General features: G+C 41.6%; 1 protein-coding gene across 9 annotated transcripts in view; it reads left to right on the forward strand.

Moving 5' to 3' along the window:
• FRYL (FRY like transcription coactivator) overlaps positions 1-15,245 on the forward strand; it is a 471,518-nt gene extending 456,273 nt beyond the window's left edge. For 6 of the 9 annotated variants that reach the window (XM_077477518.1, XM_077477512.1, XM_077477514.1 and 3 more), the window contains 5 exons: positions 557-625; positions 2,424-2,441; positions 7,855-7,965; positions 10,662-10,858; positions 13,096-15,245. In XM_077477518.1, coding sequence (XP_077333644.1) covers positions 557-625; positions 2,424-2,441; positions 7,855-7,965; positions 10,662-10,858; positions 13,096-13,354 — 654 coding nt within the window. In that variant the 3' untranslated portion in view covers positions 13,355-15,245. The remainder of the gene's footprint in view (positions 1-556; positions 626-2,423; positions 2,442-7,854; positions 7,966-10,661; positions 10,859-13,095) is intronic. The other 3 variants (XM_077477513.1, XM_077477519.1, XM_077477520.1) reach the window with 1 other exon arrangement.
• The last annotated feature ends 5,518 nt before the right edge of the window (positions 15,246-20,763 follow it).

Consider the following 20,763-nt stretch of genomic DNA (forward strand, 5'->3'; position numbering starts at 1 on the left):
GCTCGTACCTGCAGAGGGTAAGGCTTCTTTCACACAAATGTTTTGATCGGGTGTGCCTGTCTGTTTTTCAGGCGGACCCGATCAGAACCTCCATTCTCCCCTATGGAGCAACGGGTGTAAACGGACATGTGTCTGTTTATACCCTCCTACATTCGATCTGCCAATGGGGATCCGTTCCCCTTCCGTCCATCGAATCAGATGGCAGTTGGGTGTAAACAGATAAGGAGCGGGCTGTGTCTGCTCTGTATAAGTGCAGCAGATGGAACTGTCATCCACCTGCTCAGCAGGCATCAGCAGACCCCGCTGAGCAAGCGGATCGCAGCCTGAGTCTGCCCCATGTGAAAGGGGCCTTACCGAAAAATTCTGATCAAGGGAGTGAATTTGCGGAGTTTATTATCGTTTGTGTTGGCACAATGGCATTAGTAGCTCACTGTGTGCATTTACCTTTTGCCTAGAATTGCTTATTGGTTATTATTTATCCATATCCTTTGTTGTTTGTAGTCTTCAGTTAAGACCGAGCTGTTAATTGTAATATGTCTTGTGTGTTTGATTACAGTGGCTGGAAAATTGCAAGAAAACATTTAGTTCTGGAGATGTCAGTCATGTTCCCAATACAGAAACCCAGGTAAGCTGACCTACTAGTTATCTTCAAACAGAGTTAGTAGGAATTGTTGTAAATTTGGATGTGCAGGGTGTGGACAGGAAAACTCCTTTCCCTGGAGGTATAAAAAGCATTAATTAAAATAATAGGTTTTGTTATATTCCTTCACACACGTAGCAATAACTAGGTGTATTGTGTATCCTGGATCCTCTATAGCCGGTGTGCATGATTAAAGAACCCTGAAACCTTTAGTCTTGGGTAGATAACAGATTATCTAAACAAAAGAACTCGCTGCTCCACTTGCAACAGGAAGCCTAATGATATCACAGGTGCCCGCCTCGGCTCGCCTCCGCATAGATCAACACTGAAGAAATGGCTGCACTCCAAGATCCATCAAAATTCTTATTTAATAATGAACATCCCAAGTGTTACAGACAGTTCAAACGATATACCATTTGAACTGTCTGTAACACTTGGGATGTTCGTTATTAAATAAGAATTTTGAGGGATCTTGGAGTGCAGCCATTTCTTCAGTAGATGACACATTGCATGTAGGTTCACACACAAACATGTCATACTTACCTGCTCTGTGCAATGGTTCTCAACTGAGCATCCCCAATCCTCCTCTTCTCTGGCCCCCCATTAGTGCTCCTGGCCCCTCCCTCCTGCCAAGTGCCCTCAGAGAACCCAAGCAGGCTTGCTTCTGAGCCATTGCTCTGCGTGTTCATTCAGACACAGAGTCAGGGCTCAGCCCCACCCCCTCTCTCTTCTTATTGGCTCACTGGCTATGATTGACTGTCTGATTGGCTATCTCAGCCAATGAGAAGGAAGAGTCCGCAGAGAGCCAGGGCTCTTGTGCCCGTCGCTGGATCGCATTGGGGGGCTGCTGCACACAGAAGGTTTTTCACTTTCATGCATAGAATGCATGAAGGTAAACAACCTTGAGCCTTTAGAAGCACTTTAATCTTGCTGATGTGTGCCATCTTCAAGAAGACATAGAAGATTAACTGCAGAGAATGGTGCTGTCCTTCCTATACCGATAATATCCTTTATGAAGATGTATTATGCCATTCAGTCCATTTTCTTGGCATTCTTATAAAATAATGCCACGCCCCTCAAAAACTAGACTGGACTGATTGCAAAGATATCATACTGTCCTTTCTCTTGTTTGACATTACCAATCTAGGCTGTTTTATACCTAGTGGAGTAATCGGTCCCTTCCCACCAAATAACTGTTTACAGTGAGTGAGGCTTAAGCTGGGCAGATGTTCAGTTCTGTCACCCAGTATCCAGAAAACATAGTAGGTTAATTGGCTCCTACTGAAATTAGGTTTAGTTCCTGTAAAGCACCACGGAACATGTTGATGCTGTAGAAATAACGTAAATCTCAGAGGGGTTTGGTTACTGTGTTTATGATTTGAATACAAATTTCAGCATATAAGAAATTTAAAACTATTGATTTTTTTCAACCTTCTTGGCTGAATATTAGTCCAACCGTTTCAATGCAAAAAGTAATCATTATTTTGTATTTTCCTTTGGGAAATAGCATCTAGGCAATTGGTTATGTCCACCACTGTGGGATGCCTTCAATAGTGTTTACAGGGCTTGTAAAGTAGTCTCTTAGAAAATAATTTGGGCTTGATTTGAGCACATGCCTTCTTTTAGGCTCTTACTGCTGGTTTAATACTACTCAGGCAATCTCGCTTTTAGAGAGAAGCTGTTAAGACATTACTGTCTGTTTGCCCAAAGTTCTCCAAGTATAACTAACTTTCCGTCTTTTTCTTTCTTTGTGTTTTTGTGACCTGCTCTCCTTCTTGCTTAGCAAATGGAAGTTCTAGCAGTAAGTGATGGTTCTCCATTTATCCAATACTTAACATGTCAGATCAAAGCCTGACTTTCACCTGTCTTGTCCATTTGTTGAGCTAGCAACATCTTGCCATTGTAAGATTACAGTGTGCGCTGGGTTTGCATAGTCTTTGTCCTTTTACTGTTGACTGCTCATTAAAATCTCCTTACTCATATGTAGTTTCTGAGATTTGTCTTACTATTCTGGTTATTATCATCATCTTGTTACAATAAATGTGTTAGGATATGACACCCCTGGCCCTGTCTGGTACTGAAAATGAAGAGAACCTACTTTCTTTTTTTTATTAAAGGGCAGTATCCTCAAGTAGTATTCTGACAGCCTTTCTTCTTCTGCCATAACAACTTTTTCACTTGTAGGGCTTGAATGCTGCCTACCAATATTACAAAAACAGAAAAGTAGAACTACTACCTAGTAAACAACAAACGTCATATTAAGCCAAAACTAAAATATTCATAGGCGTGACCTTATTGTGCAAATACATTGTATGAAATATTCTTTGTCTGATGAGATGTTCACCTGAATATGCAACTGAATTGGCAAACCCAACAAACACATTAAATGCCCCAGAGCTGAACCTGTACGAGAAAGGAAGGGAAATGCAGTAGGTAAATAAGTATAGAATGCATCACCACGAAAACAAAACAGTTCAGAATTTAAGTAATGCGTAAAAAAAATGGAACGACACAGAAAAAAAAGTATTGAACACGTAAGAAAGGGAGGTGTGCAAAAAGGCATGGAAAGCCAAGACACCAGTTGAAATCTCAGTAATTAGAAAGCAATCCTGCCCCTTGTCAGTGCAAATGAGTATCAGCTAGTTCAGTCTCAACTGATGGCCTATAAAAAAAGGTGTCTCATTTCCAAGGTGTCACACATGAAACATATCATGATGGGTAAAAGCAAAGAGCTCTCAAGCCCTTCACAACTTTATTATTGCAAAAAAATACTGATGACATTGGTTACAGAATTTCAGAATGTTCCAGTGAGTACTGTTGGGACCATAACCTGGAAGTGGAAAGAATATAATTTCACCATAAACAGCCCATGACCAGGTGCTCCTTGCAAGATTTCTGACAGAGCAGTGAAAATAATTATCAGAAGAGTTGTCCAAGAGCCAAGGACCACTTGTGGAGAGCTTCAGAAAGACCTGGAAGTAGCCGCTACAATTGTTTCAAAGAAAACAATAAGTAATGCACTCAATCACCATGACCTGTATGCATTCTCACCACGCAAGACTCCATGACTGAAGGAAAAGCATGTTGAAGCTCGTTTTAATGTTTTCTGCTCAATATTTAGACAAACCTGTGAAATACTGGGAGAATAAAGTATGGTCAGGAGAAACCAAAATTCAATTCTTAGGATGCTATAATACACATGTTTGGAGGTCAAATGCGCATCACCCCAAAAAAAACCCATACCAACAGTCAAGTTTGGGAACATCATGGTGTTGGGCTGTTTTTCAGAATACGGTACTGGCAAACTTCATGTCATTGAAGGAAGGATGAAAGGAAAATTATACAAAGACATTCTTGATAAAAAATCCGCTGCCATCTACCAGGATGATGAAGATGAAACGAGGGTGGACATTTCAGCAAGACAATGATCCCAAAGCCAAAGACAAAAAAGTTCATAGAAGAGGCCCACGTAACCTTCAAGATTTAAAGACTGTGTGGAAGAATGGGTTAAAATCACACCTCAGCAATGCATGTGACTAGTTTCTTCATACAGGAGGTGTCTTGAAGCTGTCATTACCAACAAAAGATTGTATATGAAGTAATAAATACATTTCAGTTAGCGTGTTCATAACTTTTTCCCTGTGTCGTTTAATTTTATTACACTTAATTTTTCAACTTTTTTTGTTTTGGTTTCTTTGTATGTATGGATTGCATGGGTTGTTACTGACATGTGGTGAAAATGTAATGTCAGCAGCACCTTTAGAAATATACCTAGAAAAATGGCGACATGTTCAATACTTATTTTACTGGCTGTATGATAGCTATGGCTTCCACAGAATCCCTGCCATATAAATACCTCTAGTTTGTTTGGCAGATCATATGTTTGCTATGCACATAGATTTGTCTAGTAGTCAAAGGGCACACACAGAGCATACTCACATTGGATGGCAAGCAAGGGATGCCAGGATTCCTAAAATGTTTTTGCACAATTTTTTATATTTTAATTCTACTGTGTCTAACTGACTGTTAGAAATCTACACAGACTATAAAATATTGTATTTTAAAACCTATCCTCAAGTCGCACCAATTATACACAGATCAGTTTCCATACTAATTGGCTTCCTGTATGCACATTCTTATAATATGAACAGTTTTGTGAGACTCGAGGACAAGTTTAGGAAATGCCATTGCAAATAGGGTTTTTACACAAAAAGAGTTAATAATTTTTCTCAAAATTTGCTGTGAGGTTTTGTTAAAGGAACTATTTAGATGCAATAGTGCTTCTTGGAGTACCACTTTAATCTGCAACATATTAAAAAAAATGTAAGTTCAAACAAAGTCATCAACACATGCAGCTGTCCTTTCGACCCTTTTTTTTTTTTTTTGGTTTGTCACAGCAATTCCTATTGCTGAGGACAGCTCACCAGGAACAGAATTGCTAAAACCCAACTGAGCTTGACCCATGGTTTTTCTAGCTTGCTTCCAAAACTAGCAAGGTAATGCCCTGCTGCTGCAGCCTCAGTCAATGGAAATCTCTCCTTTTGTTGGCTGCACTGCACTACACTGCATTATTTTGACTAAGTAAAATAGCAATTACATGTTGGTGATTCTGTGTGCAATGTCATTCCAGCGGTAGAATTCCCAGTTTGACATGAGTTGCTTTTGCTTTCTGAACTTAAAAATTAAATATTTTTATTGTTCCCCAATGCCAGTAATGGCCCACACTCTGATGTAGTAAGTTCCAAGGTTTAAAGGGGTTGTAAACCTTCGTGTTTTTTCACCTTAATGCATCCTATGCATTAAGGTGAAATAACACCTGGCAGTGACCGCTCCCCCAGCCCCTCCGTTTTACTTACCTGAGCCCTGGAACTTGACCCGGCATGGATGTGCTGTCTCTCTGCCAGGTGTTCTCGGCTCCTGATTGGATAGATTGATAGCGCAACCATTGGCTCCCACTGCTGTCAATCAAATCCAATGACACAGGTTCTGGGGAGCAGGCCGAGTCATACATTCGGCAGCTACGGATGCCGAATGCTGGACTTGGGAGCGCACACGCAAGGTAACCTCCTCAGGAGAGCGCTTCTCCTAGGGGGTTATCTGATGTGGGAAGGAGCTACGAGAGCCACCGGAGGACCCCAGAAGATGAGATTCGGGGCCACTCTGTGCAAAACGAGCTGCACAGTGGTGGGAAGTATGAAAAAAAAAGTAAAAACAAACCCTTACAATCACTTACAATTACAAAGAAAGGTTAAAAATGAACACTCACAAAGTATAAAAAACCACACATGTATATATGGGAGTTCATGGGACTGTGTAAGCCTGTTGTGGAGGCACAGTCCTAAAAGGGGTGCAGATAGGTGGGTGATGAGCTGCTACAGGCACAAAGTCTAGATCTCTGTGCCACTGGCTGTTAATGGGGAAATGGCTCTGACGGCCCAGTAAGCATGTTTCGTCCCACGGCTTCCTCGTTCCCAGTGTCAATGTCTGATGGATGGTAATGTCCACCGGGAGACCAGGGTCACAGGATGCGTTTCGAGGGTCCTTCACTTTCCTCAGCCCATCCATCCAGCTTCACCAGAGGCTTACGCTCTCCCGTGGACCATATATACATGTGTGGTTTTTATAATTATGTGAGTTTTCAGTTTAAACCTTTCTTTGTAAATAAACTTCCTTGGAACCTACTACACCAGAGTGGTTGTGCTGTCTCCTCCCACCTCCCCCCCCCCCCCCCTTTTGCTCTGTCGCATGGAAAAGAAGAGTGAGCTCTCTGCCCTTTAAAACGTTATCAATTCTGCCCAGAACAATGCATGGTGATACCTGGCTGCTTTTCCATACACCTGCATCTCACACATTTCACCTTTCCCAGTCTGGCCACAGTTTTTCCAGCATTGATGTAGGGGGTGCTCCTTTTTCCCCACAGAAACCCAAATCAGTATTCTGCAGCTAGCAGCAAGCTTCTCTCTTTGTGAGCAAAGAGGAAAGTACAATGTTGGAAAGCATTAGTGTGGCAAAAAAAAATATTTGAAAATTTTTAAGCAAAACTATTGAATAAAATAAAGCCTGTTTTTTTTCACATTTTGTCCTCCTATAAAATAAATTGTGAGCAAAGGTTTTATTAAAGCAGTGCACCAAATAAAAGCATTATATGCCCTTTAAAAATCCCGGGCAGCAAATTAGGCACAGAGTTATTGGCAAGTTACTGGTTGCATAATAAATATACTAAATTTTGTCTGGGCACCAAGGCTTTAAAGAGGAAGTAAACCCTGATGGGTTTACTTCCCCTTTGATTCCCTGCAAAGGTAAAGCATAATGGACGCATAGTAGTCCATTATGTGACACTTACCTGACACAGGAGCCAGCGAAGTCACCGCTGTCCCCTGTAGTCCGGAGCATCCATCTTCTCGGTGGGTCTCGCTGCTCCGCCGCTGTCATTCGACGAAGCCGCGATGACGTCACACATGCGCACGGGATCCTCCATTCGCGGCATATGCGCCGTAGACAGCGGTGCCTGTCTTTCGGCAAATATCTCCTAAACTGTGTAGGTTTAGGATATATTTCTTGGACATACAGGTAAACCTTAATCTAGGCTTACCTGTAGGTCAAAGTGGTTTGTAAGGGTTTACAGCCACTTTCATTAGCTGCTTACGAAATGGATTTAACCTTAAGCGTTTGGGAAAAAGGAAACAAGGGTAACCCTATATATTTTTTTATGACCCAGTCGCTGCAAAATAGCAGTATGCATGAGCATTCAAGGAGCCCAGCAACTGGTTCAAGTATACAGAGAAACCTAGGAAAAGCCTCTAATAGTATTAATGGGTAGACAGTGATCTATATACTGAATTGGTTACTCTCGTACTTGTGTAGTTAGTAGAGTACTACATACACATACTGCTAGAATCAGTATGATATAACTTTAGAACTTAGGGCTAGTTCTTCTTCTTCTTTTTTTTTTTTTTTTTTTTTGGCTTGCTTATTAGTCTTCCTCATCAAATTAATCTAACCGGCTGCTGGTTTCTAAGTAGCACGTCTGATTCCCTCGGCGAGGCCGTTTCCATGTGTTTTTCATTTTATTTAACAGTTCTTGACCCTTTGTAATCATTAGATGCCTGCACTTTTCTCCCTTGCATTAACCAATAACAACATTTGATTATACAGTCTGTTATGTAGGACTAGTACACCAAAGTTACGTTTTGCAATTCCTCCATGTTGTCTAGGAGCTTGAGCTGTGCCGAAGGCTTTACAAACTGCACTTCCAGCTGCTGCTGCTCTTCCAGGCCTACTGCAAGCTCATCAATCAAGTGGACACTGTTAAGAAAGAGACCGAGGTATGGTGGCCAAAGGCCATATAGCATTGAGATGTGTGCATTGGCTGGAATATATAGATTGGTGGTTTCAAAAAAGACTATGGTCACTATTATATCAAGAAAGCCTTAAACATTGGTTGTCTGTGCTGCCACCTTATTTGCTTAACGCTAATTTCTCAGTCCCAGGGAGGCAGCTATTCAATGGAGTTGAAACTATTTACTTATAGGTACACTGGGCTTGCGTTACATGCCATCATTCTGGCTGCAGGAAGTTCAGTCTCTGAAAGACTTGATAATTCATGATGAAAGGGGACAGTAGAAAAGGCAATTTTTAATAGAGCATTGAGGGGTTAGAATAGCTGTCTGTTTTTAGTGTTGTCTGTGTCCCCAAAACAGCGTTTTACCATTTTTTTTTTTTTTGTTCTAATGAGCGATGCCACTAAGAATTTTATGGTTGTCATTAGAATAAGAATCAAGAGTAAGTTTTCCACTGGTGGCACCTATTTTGGTGACAGCTGTCTAAGGCCGGCCACTAAACCTACTGAACCAACTGAGATCCCAACCATGTATGGGCAGGCTGCATGACAGCCAAAAAAAGAAACTGGAAAGGGAATGCATAAAATTCCTATAAAAATTTTTTTTTTTAACTTGACGAGAGGTACGGTATAAAAATATTTATTGAAGGAGAGTAAAAGAAAATTTGCTAATGGGACCCAACAATGAATAAAACCTGACAGATACACATAGATAGATATATATATCTATGTGTGTGTGTAAACCTTAACTGATTTACATTTAGAGTCTATGGACACTTTTTTGCATTGTCGTAATCCTCAGTTTAACGCACGATACTACAACACACGTAGTGTATTATGGCCCCATTCATGAGGGTTTATTGCAACACAAGTGAGAAATATACCCACACTGCAGTTTGCCACATTGTACCACATGTGTGCTGCATCAGAAAAATTGATGCATGTATTTTTCGGCTGTGTTTGGTGGGCTTCTTTATATCTCGGTGCTGTTGATATCCAGTTGCCTCTTTGCAGCCTCTTCCTGTCTACATCATGTACTCCAGCAATCGGTGCATGGCATTTCTCATTGTGGGTTTCCTGATAACAGCAGACCCTCTACCCAAGTGTGTGTTTAAATGGCCACTTCTAGTGTTCTCTATCAGAAGCTTGTGTGACTATAGGGGCAGGTGCATCACTAGGGTTGGTGTCACCCGTTGCGGAAAAAATTGGTGTCCCCACCACCACCAACTATAGTCCCCCCTCAGTGCAGACCCCCCCTCTATCAGTATACACCCCCTTCAGTACAAACCCCCCTCTATCAGTATATACCTCCTCCAGTGCAGACCCTCCTCTATCAGTACAGACCCCCCTCCCTTAGTGCAGGCACTCTCCCCCCCCCTTCCTCAGTGCAGACCCCCCACCCCCCTCATTGCAGACACTCCCCCCCTCAGGGCAGGCCCCCCTCAGTAAGACCCCCCCCTTCAGTGCAGATCCTCCAGACCTCAGAACAGCACGGCACATGCACAGTGTTGTATGTCCCACCTCAGACTCCCTCTTCCTGTATACATGTAAGCAGAGAGGATGGTAAGGTGGCTTCGGTCCGCTTCACTGAGGGAGACAGCCATGAGAGCAGATCAGTGTAGGGGGTGCGTCCAGAGTTGATCAGGCTCCAGTCCGCCCATATTTGGTATTACTTCGGTCTCTTTTCGCTTCGGCTGTCCTTTGGACCGACTCTCGAGCCCCACGTTGGGCGCCCGTTGTTTTGGACCGAACCAGAACTGCTCTGTACTTTTGTTTCTGCCCCCCTGGCCAAATTAACCTTCAATGTAAAAGTGTGCACACTCGAAGTAAGACACTGACACAGGCACGGTTCAGTATATAGGTACTTCTGTATTTTATTTCCTGAACTCCGGCTGATATACAGTGAGCCGGATATCTTTTTAACAAATCAAAAATCAGATAAAGACAGCGTGTACAAACCACAAATTATACATATTCATTATTGTGACGAAGTATAAGCTTTAGCTGGGTTACGTCTTTATAAGGGAAAAGCAGACTATCATAGCTAAATAGGGTCTTGTTTTCAGCCCCTTCTTCCTCTTGGGTGTAGTCTCATGGTTCTGAAAACAGGTGCAATCTTCTTTTTAACTTTACTCTTTTAACTCTTACAGTTTTCGTTCCACATGAAGGGAGAAGCTGGCAGACATCTAACTGAGTATGATTAAGGCTGATAGTAAAAGATAAGCACTTATATCTATATGATTACAAGAAATAGGCATTTCACTAATAAGACTCATGATCACATCCATTACACATGTAAGCAGAGAGGAGGGTAAGGTGGCTTTGGTCCGCTTCACTGAGGGAGACAGCCGCGAGAGCAGATCAGTGTAGGGAGTGCGGTGTTAGTGGTGCTGTGGCACGCCGCTGACCATAGATCTGAACCCTTTGTCAGGTATCGCCCTGGTGCGACCTGCACCCCCCTGCCCTCCCCTAGTAATGCCACTGTATAGGAGCACTATTGGGGGGACAAGGACAGAGCTTTATTACCCTATGACAGATGTGCCGGAACAAGACATGGCAGGATCACCAGGAATTATGTTCATGAAATCTTCAGTTTTTAAAATATTGAAAATTGCTGTTGAAATGGCAGTTAAGTGTCATAGTTTGTATGATGGTTTACATCTACTTTAATACATTTCACAGGTCATAAACATGTCAGAGGAGCTGTGTCAGCTGGAGGCATGTCTAAAGGAAGCAGAAGCCAGCACCGACATTGGCATTGAGGACTGTGACTTCTCTGATTTTTATCAAGCGAGCGCTGAGGCTGCTGTCCACTCTCTCATTGAGGCCCTTAGAGGAAAGGAATTTGTGTCAGCCATTGCACAAGTCAAGGCATTCCGGTATGGTAAAAATCAGCTTCATTACTATTATATCTGACCAAGAGTCTGTGGCTTAATAGAAGGGCCTTTTGTGAAGTTCTTTTTCATGGGTATTTGGATGTGTGTTGGATTTAAACGCTGTAATCAAAGTGAAAATACATTAGTGGTGATGATGCCAATTTTTGTTCTGCTCATCCTAATTTATTCCTTTGTCCAACCAAGCTGGAGGTTGATGGTAGACGTCTTGTAAACTAGCACAAAAATGTAATGGATAGAAATCATAGATGCGATAGAGCAATAAATTATTGCGTGTATTTGTAAACCGAACCACTACTAAGTGATGAAATTGATCAGCATGGAATTTAGTGTTATTGCTGTTGCGATTGCAAGAGGTCATCTTTAGGTCCTCTCTATGGAGTTTTCCATACATAAGGTGAGTTTGAAGGCCTAGTTTAGAATTGGTTGACGAAAATCTTTCTTGTGATTTTAATTTAATTTTATTTTTTTAATGTGCAGTTAGCATGAATTCACAGGTAACATTGCACCCACCAGTTTCATAACCACTTGGATGTCATATTCATCCATGACAATTGCCGCTTTTATAGAAGCCAACGTTATACATTTCAAAATGATTACTGTATTTATCGGCGTATAACACGCTCCCCAATTTTAAGAGGGAAGTTTAAGGAAAAAATGTTTTCGTAGTCCCCCTCCCCCTGTACAGTACACAGCCCCCCTCCCCAGTACACAGCCCCCCATCCAATACACAGCCCCCCATCCAGTACACAGCCCCCCTCCCCAGTATACAGCCCCCATCCAATACACAGCCCCCCTCCCCAGTACACAGCCCTCCTCCCCCTACACTCTCAGGAGACCCCCAGTCTCCTGGCACAGTGCTGCCAGCATTCTCTACAGTTAGGAAAAAAAACACTGTGCTTCTCCTGTGTCACTCGTATTGTAAAATGAAGCTTCCATATACCTCAATAGCTCAGTTTTTTTCCCCACTGACCTGGTCACATGACTGCTCTCTGACGTTAATAGATGGTCATGTGACTGCTCTCCTCCTCCAATCTAAAGCTAGGAGGAGGGGGAGGAGGAGAGCAGCCAGAAAAAACTGAGCTATTGATATATTTACAAGCTTCGTTTTATAATGACACTGGCACAGGAGGGGTGGTGTAGGAGAAGGGGCTGGGAAGTGACTTTTTTTTTTTATCAACTTTACACTATGCAGGCAGCTCTGTCCCAGGGCCATGAGAGGCGGGGCAGCTGGCCTGACACCCCCCAATGGGTGGTTCGTGGGGCAGATCGCCCAATCCCCACCTCCTGTTGGTAAAACATAGCATCGGCGTATAACAGGCACTGTTTGTCCTCTGTTTTCAGGGGAAGTGTGTGTGTGTGTGTGTATGTGTGTGTGTGTTTGTGTGTGTTATATGCCAATTAAATACGGTAATTTACTAATTTAGTTTCCAAACTATGGCCCTCCAGTTATTCAGGAACTACAATTCTCATCATGCCTAGACATGTCTGTGAATGTTAGTTTTACAACTGTGAATGGGTAGTGTAGTTCTGCAACAGCTGAGGGGCCATAGTTTGGACATCCCCGATGGTTAGATGGGCTGTCATTCTACTGGTAGCTTGTCGCATTTAAGTTGAACTCCAGCAAAAATGTTTGTCTTTATGGGGTAGTAAGGCTCAGTTCACACCTATGGGTTTTTTTGGTGCTTTTTGCAGAAATACATTACAGTTCATTTAACATGGTTTCCTATGGGAAATGTTCACCGCTATGCTTTTTTTCCAGCCTCTGCGTTTTTTTGAAATGGTTAGAGGCTTTTTTAAATGCAAAACTGTACTTTTCTTGGTTCAATGGACTTCAATGGAGAAGCTGCAGAAAAGCATGAAATATGTTTTTGCAGCGTTTTGCATTTTTTAAATTGCTCAACAACAAATTGCCCACAAAAAAAAAGCTTAAAACATGCAAAATCCCGTAAAAACAGATCAAAGGTATCTTCAAAAGATACCATATGGTAATACTGAAGATGCAGTTTTTTACGTTTAAAAAAATATTTTGGCTGGAGTTACAGTTTTGAGTATCAAGCCACTTTCTTTCCATATACATTGACATATTGATGTCTAGTTAAAATGTGTACTGGAAATAAAAAAACTTTTTTTGTTTTAAAGGGATGAAACACACTGGTGTTTCCAGAGTGCTTGTTCCTGTGCCATCATAATGCTTGTTTTTTTTTTCTATTGCTTTCTAGGACTATCTGGCCCAATGATATCTTTGGCAGCTCAGAAGACAATCCGATCCAAACTCTGCTGCATATATATTTCCGTCATCAAACTCTGGGCCAGACTGGCAGCTTTGCCATTGTTGGCTCCAAGCAGGACATGTCCAAAGCCAGTTCTAAACTGATGGAGCTAAATGTAGACATCCGGATGTCACTACGTATGGTGCAGTCCTACCAACTCCTATCTAAAGCCAAGCCTGTCACCGTTACGGTGAGCACTAACATTTGAGCACCTGTTACTAAGAAAGCCTCGAAAATGAAAGCACTGGACGTCTAAAGATAATATGAAGCACCTTTTGATATTTACTGTATGTCTTTTGAGTTTCATCCTTTTCATGACTGTTCTGAACTCCAGCAAGTGGGACTTTCAGAATCCCCATTCCCCCAAACCTAGTAGCGAAATGTGATGGATGCTCTGGTTCTGTAAAATTCATGTGACAGTAGAAGCTATTTTATCCCGTTCTGTTACATATAGAATGTACCATCCATAAGCAAAAGGGCTAACATGATGTATATAAATAAGCAGTGGCAATACGGAGACTGGATCCACGGGGAAAGACGGTGAACTTCTGGTCGCGGTCACTTGAGTCTGAAGCCTGCTAAATATGTACAGTGTCAAGACTGTCCCATGTGACTTTGGCAGATGACTTATAAAGACTGTGGAAACCATTGAGCTCATTATTTATGTTTGATACATTTGTACTTTATTTTCTCCTTTTGCTTTTTTGTTGCCCTGCCTAAGCAGATGGGTAACAGACGGGACCTTTTTGGTTGTGTTTTTGGTATGAATGTGTGTACATAGTCTCCACGCATGCCTCAAAGAGTTCTGCAACATTATTTTTGGATAAATTTTTATTTTATTAGATCTAACAACCCATAGCTTGTAAATGGTAGTACATTTAATTATTTTAAACCGAGCTTTCCTCGATATTTCTAAAGAAAAAAAAAAAACTAGAAAAAAAAAACTTAATTTTATTAGATGCTGCTCAGTTCTCTGACCAGTGCTTATGGTATAAATACTGATAACTAACCAAAAAGTAGCTGCCTGCAGAGACTTTAATAATGTATATTTAGATATATGCTGCCCAACAGCAGCTTTCACTAGATAACTTATTTTATTCTGTATATATTCTAGGATCTGGGGATAAAACCAGTATTTTTCTTGTATATGTGTGCAATGCACTGTTCTAGGATGACCAGTGTACATAGCCTCTGTTAACCCTTTCAGCAGTGGTGCTGAAAGGACACCTTCATTGGTGGACATGTTGAAGTAGAATTTGTATTCTATGATATAGAACAGGGATGGACAAATTACAAAGTATTGACGATTCCTTATTTTGTTTTTTCTTTCTTTTTTTTTTTTTTTTCATAACTTATTCATTATTGAGGGAATTGTTTAAGAATAAAACAAGAAAAGCTACCAAAAAAAAAAAAAAAATACAACATTGGCAATACCAGTTCATTGTAAAAAGGAGAAAAAAGCAGCACAAAAAAATAAACCATTTCTGTATACACCACAAGCATTATTATTTTTGTAATACATATGAATGTAGTTGCAGGGTACTTGTGACGAAAAGGAATATTCTTCATTTTATACGTTTTATCCACTGTGATTAAAAAAGATAAGAATATATTTCTTTGCACAAAGATATGTAGCCTTTTCATATAAAGGTCATATTTAGTGTTGCCTTTTGCTGGGGCCAGTGGATCCCCCCGAAAGCCTGAGTTTTGCTGTTAAATATGTGCTAACTCTAACACTCGGAACTGGTAGACTGCAGTAGAGAGGTCACCATGGCTTGAAGAGGTTAAAGGTTAGACACAGAGCACTGTCAATGATGGCAAGACATGATCCTGTAAGCATAAACCTTATTGTCCCCTTACAGAGCCACAAGAACCCAGGGGGACAACTGTCTCCTAAGTAAACGTCACATTGAGCAATCACTGTATTTCCTCCCCCTGGAGAATATTGCACGGGGCATGTGGTATTGTAAATGACATTCTTAGTATAAATATTGCTTACTGGGGAGAGCTAGTTTTATTTCGCAGTGCAATACATTTTTACTTGCATCATCTTAACAGTTTTTCTTTTTGGTTAACAATAAAAAACATTGCATATGTTACACTGTTTTTCCTTTTCTGCCTAAACATTCACGGTCAAAGTTGGCCTCATGCATCCTCCACCTTTTTTTTTTCCAATGTACCCTTTACACAGTTTTCTGCCTACACTTCAAAGGGGGGGGGTTATTGTTTCACAATAATTTCTGTTAAAAAAGTGGGGCCAAATGTTATATATATATATATATATATTTATTGAAATACAGCCGTAAGAGCATAAATGAAACCTGCAGGGTAAAATGAATTCAGTCAGTAAAGCTGAAATGCTATTTACCTGTGTGTGCTTTTTGTTTCAATAATATTCATTATGAGAACTTTTGGGGCCCATTCACTCTGTTGTGGTATGTTAAGGTATCCAGTACATTTGAATGGCCTGCCTAATGCACCAAACAGGTGTGTACCATTTCTGGAAAATGCACATCTGTTGGCAAGGTGGGTTGGGATGACAACACATCACACAAGTGCATTAGTATTATCCAATAATTTTGTTTGCACCTAGGGTCCTTTCACATAGATGTCCTCTGGTCTGTTTATCGGGGTATCTGTGATGAACAGATCCCCTGCTGAATCTAAGCAGGATGGAGGTCAATCTTGTGACATCTGAGATTTTTCTCTGTATTTTGCCAATGGACCTTTACATACTTGTATTGGATCTATGACCTCTGGATGAAAACGAACTTCCATCTACCGGTATTTACAATCAACTATTTCTGATCTATCATGTTTAGGCACATTTTTTTGTTTGTGCAGACCTGGGCAGACTCCAAGGTGAGGCCATGTAATCTAAACACATCAATTTAAATCCACCTGCCCATAGACTTGCATCAAGCTTCCAATCAGGTCCGCCTGAAAAACTTAACATGACAATGAACTGATCGTCACAGCTGTGTTTTCACTCCAAGCACTTTAAACTAAACCCTTGTAACACCATGCTACTTCTGTTTATTTGTTCCACATTGAGGGTCCTTTTACACAGGCTGTCTGATCAGGTCCAAAACGAACCTGATCAGACCTTGCAGTGTTTATGTGTGTTTTCTAGGCTGCAGTGTGGTGTGAATTGCAGGCACATAATCTTCAATGGGAAAGCATCTGATTCACAGATGTGTTCTGTTCTGAACAGAAATTCTCTCCCCCCCCTCCTCCCTCTCCCTGGTCAGCTGATCCACAGCTACAAAGGAGAGGAACCACTGAATGAATCATTTTTATCTTTGCAAGGAAACCGGAGGTGTAATAATTCACACTGGACTAGTGTGAATCCAGCGTCAAAGGGAATGTCTGGGAAAAAATTGTTGTTGGTTAGAGTGGAAGAAGTATTGGAATTTAAGTTTTTACTGCTATCTAGGGTGTTGAAAAGGGACACACATACCATTTAAGCTCACACCTTCATGAAGAGGTATAGACATGGACCTTAAGGTCAGGCTGCAGCACATATGTGGCAATGGATTGTTCCTTCAAGTACACTTACTCTGCAACACCAGAACACTGACTGAGCTTTCACAGGCAACTTCTGACAAAGGGAACCCGGTGAGATGGGCTTCTGTTTAAGTCATCAGTGCAGCCAATTACATAATAATAAGCACCTCTACTGTAACAGCCCACCTAAAGAGTTGGTGACACAGGTTACAGTTTCTCACTACTCTACTACAATAAAAATGTTAATTTCTGCATGTGTGGTTGTTGATTTCCCCTCACTTTCTGGCTCATGAACCATTGGCCCTAGAAAAGGGCAGTGGGAGCCTCAGATAGCACTAAAATAGTAATCACTCTTCCACTGTTTTTCTTTTTTCTTTCTGAACATACATTTAAAGTTGAGCTCATTCTTCAGTTAGGGCTGCATATACAGTACTTGGTGCTACCCACAATTCTCAAATTTTTCACGATTTCCCCTATTCAAAAAGTAAGATTAATATTTAAAGTGACAAGCAATATAGTTTTCCATGCCATTAAATAAATTACATTTAACAGCATGGTGAATATGGAATGAGTACATGCATAATGAAGTTTTCTTTGCTACCAGTCAGGGAAATTTACTAGGTGTTATCAGGGGAGGGCTGGCAGCCTTAGGCCGGGGGAGGGGGGGGGGCAAGTCCAATCAAGTGGCCATTGATCCACCGAATCAGCTCACCATCCATGCGCAGTTGGTTTTTCAATGCAGCCTGATCAGTGCCCATCAATGCTGCCTCACCAGTGTCCATCCAATGCAGCCTGATCACTGGGGCAGGGTGTATGGGGGGGGGGGGTTTGGGATGTGGGGGTGTCAGGGTCTCTTACCTGGCAGCTCAGCTTCCACGCAACGGCCAGCGCAAGCCAGTCACAGGCACCCTGCCTACAAGACTCTGGTCTTTGGGGGTTGTAGCTTCCTCTGGGCTGCTTGGGAGCTTGAGTGCGGACTACAACTCCCGGAATGCAACAGTAGCCGACCGCCACAGCCATAATAGCGGGCAGCGGGTGCCGGCTGTTTTCAACATAAGTTAGGGCAGCCTGGGGGGCAATTGCCACTCTGACCCCCAGCCCAGCCCTCCCCTTGGTGTTATGTATTACTGCAAGAGCTAGAATTCAGTCTCCGCAATGTCTAAAATAGGGCTAGGTACACACAGGCCGAATATCAGCAGTTTTAACAGGAACCAGCCGACATTCCGTCAGTGTGTACAGTTGTCTTTCCAGGAAAAAAAAAGCCGCTCTAACTAACTTTTGTTGAATGGCTATGTTGGAAAACCAGCATCTGTTCTGCAGTCACAGCCAATAGCAGTCCCCCTCAGAGCACAAAAGCACAGTGAAAGAAATTACCACACTAACATGAGTGCGTTAGTATGGCAATCTTTTCCGTTCAGCCCAGGGAAAAAAAATTACATGTGTCGGACTTAAAGGATAAGTTCAGGTTTATAAAATAAAGCAAGTTTTTTTGCAGGTAAAAAAAAAAAAATGCATTTATTTTTGTTAGAAACCTGTAAAGCATTGCACCCATATCAACATATCGTTGGTGTCATGCCACGGTCCTGCAGCCTGCCTCTATAGCTGTTTGCCCATACTGATGGGAAGCTCAATATATGCCTAGAGTTGTCAGCGGCACTCAGGTAGTTCATTGAAAATTACAAGCCAACGGCTGAAAATTTTGTTGGCACTTGTTTTCCCATTCACAAAACACTAAAGGAACAATGCAGCTCGGCAAGCAGAGCCACACTCAACCACGGTTTTTAGTTTTTCACAGCGATCGGGGTACAAGATCCCCCCCGAGTGCTCAAAACTGGTTGTCGGGCCTTTGCAGGCGTAACATGTTACAGAAGGTGAACTTATCCTTTAAAAGGGTAACTCATGCTCTGTAAAATGTAATATGGCTACCTGGAGGTATTCTGTACACAAATGGTGTACAGGACGCCCCCTGTGTATATAATTTCCTGTTTGTTGTACTGATTCCCAGAAGTCTGCACCAAGGTACAAATCAGATTTTGAGCATCTCCTGCAACAAAAGTTATTTTTGTTGAGATGTTCTCCAAGGGAAATAATGTCAAAAGGAATGCAGACCCTGAAAGTGCAACAGCTGATAACTATGAAACACTCCCATACAGATTCGCTCACATGGATACAAACGGCTATTTCTTCAAAATAACATGAGATGGGAATCTGCAATAATTTGTTAAAATCCCTGCAATTCCCAGAGGGTAATGTTTTTTTTTTCTCTCAAAAGTGGAGTTTCTCTTTAACTGCTTCAGCCTCAGAAGATTTTACCCCCTTCCTGACCAGAGCACTTTTTGCGATTTGGCACTGTGTCGCTTTAACTCACAACTGCATGGTTGTGTGACATTGTACCCAAACAAAATTGGCATTCTTTTTCTTCCCCCCACAAAAAAGAGCTTTCCTTTGGTGGTATCTGATCGCCTCTGCGGTTTTTATTTTTTGCTCTATAAACAAAAAAAAAGCAACAATTTTGAAAAAAAGCAATATTTTTTGCTATTATAAATATATTGCAAAAAAAAATTTCCTTGGTTTAGGCCAATATGTATTTTTCTACATATTTTTGGTTAAAAAAAATTGCAATAAGCGTATATTGTTTGGTTTGCGCAAAATTTATAGTGTCTACAAAATAGGGAATAGCTTTATGGCATTTTTTATTTATTTTTTATTAGTAATGGCAGCAAACAGTGATTTTTATTAGGACTGTAACATTACGGCGGACACATCAGACATTTTTTATACTATTTTGGGGCCATTGTCAGTGCTATTAAAATGCATTGATTACTGTGTAAATGACACTGGCAGTTAAGTGTGTCCTAAGGAGTGATTCTAACTGAGGGGACTGGGCTTCAACACAGGAGAGTGATCACTGCTCTTGATGACAGAGAGCTGTGATCACTGTCCTGTCAATAGGTAGCTCAGGGAAATGCTTTGTTTACAAAAGCATCTCTCCGTGATATGATCGCGGGCACCCCGCAGACATAGAGTCTGTGGTCACGCACCTGCAACATCGCTTCTTAAAATGGACATACCTGTATGCCCTTTTGCCTACCAGTGCCATTCTGCTGACGTAAATCAGCGTGCATTGGTCGGCAAGCGGTTAAGGCTCACTTACTAAGCCTGCATTCACACCTGTGCATTTTGCAGATGTGCACTACAGTTCATTTAACATGGTTTCCTCTGGAACAAATTTTCAAAAGGCACTAAAAATGCATAGGTGTGAATCCAGCCTAAGGGCTCAGACCTTGACAGTCGGTTGCATTGGGGCAGCCCATTCTGGGATGGCAAAACATAAAATTGTCCAACAAAAACAGACATGCACTATCTTTGGTAATGCAGCACACTGCAATGCATGTTTGGCTGCTCTTCAAAATCAATGGCACTGTACCATGCTGCCACACCTGGAATGGTGTGAATGGGCCCTCAAGAAGCTGAGAACCTTTAAAAAAATAAATAAATAAAGACTTAGTTCAATTATTTATTAAGAAAATTCCCATTTTTCATCTGTAAAATTGATATTCAAGCTTAAATTGAAAGCCATCTACGCTCAAAATGTAAAATCATACATTTATTTCAATAACTTCTAGCCTATTCCTAGTAACCTGAAGGATCTTGAATTTTGTAAACTTATTTTGTGAAGATCTCACATTTACTTCATTGAACTCTGACACATATTCCCTATGCCCGGTAAGGCAGTAGTCATCAACCCTGTCCTCAGGGCCCACTAACAGGCCAGGTTTTATGTATTACCTTGGGGAGATGCAGACTAGAATACTGCAATCACTGAGCAGTAAATATCACCTGTAATGTACTTTAGCAAACCTGGCCTGTTAGTGGGCCCTGAGGACAGGGTTGGCGACCACTGTTGTAAGGCACCACTGTGTCACACATTTCAATGCCTGCCTTCTGGATTAGAGGACGATCCCTTGAGGTGGAGCATCTTACTACTTCTGCTTGTGTCGGAAGGATGTGTACGGCTCCAATCCCCTCCAGCCCTCCTATTCATCCCATGTGACCAGAGCAGTACACACCCCAAGCAACCCTCCTACCCATGACGGTGTGCAGGGGTTT

This window comes from Lithobates pipiens, unplaced genomic scaffold (assembly GCF_037356315.1).
Source record: "Lithobates pipiens isolate NorthernLeopardFrog02 unplaced genomic scaffold, aLitPip1_a1.2 Scaffold_13, whole genome shotgun sequence".
NCBI classification, from domain to species: Eukaryota; Metazoa; Chordata; class Amphibia; order Anura; family Ranidae; genus Lithobates; species Lithobates pipiens.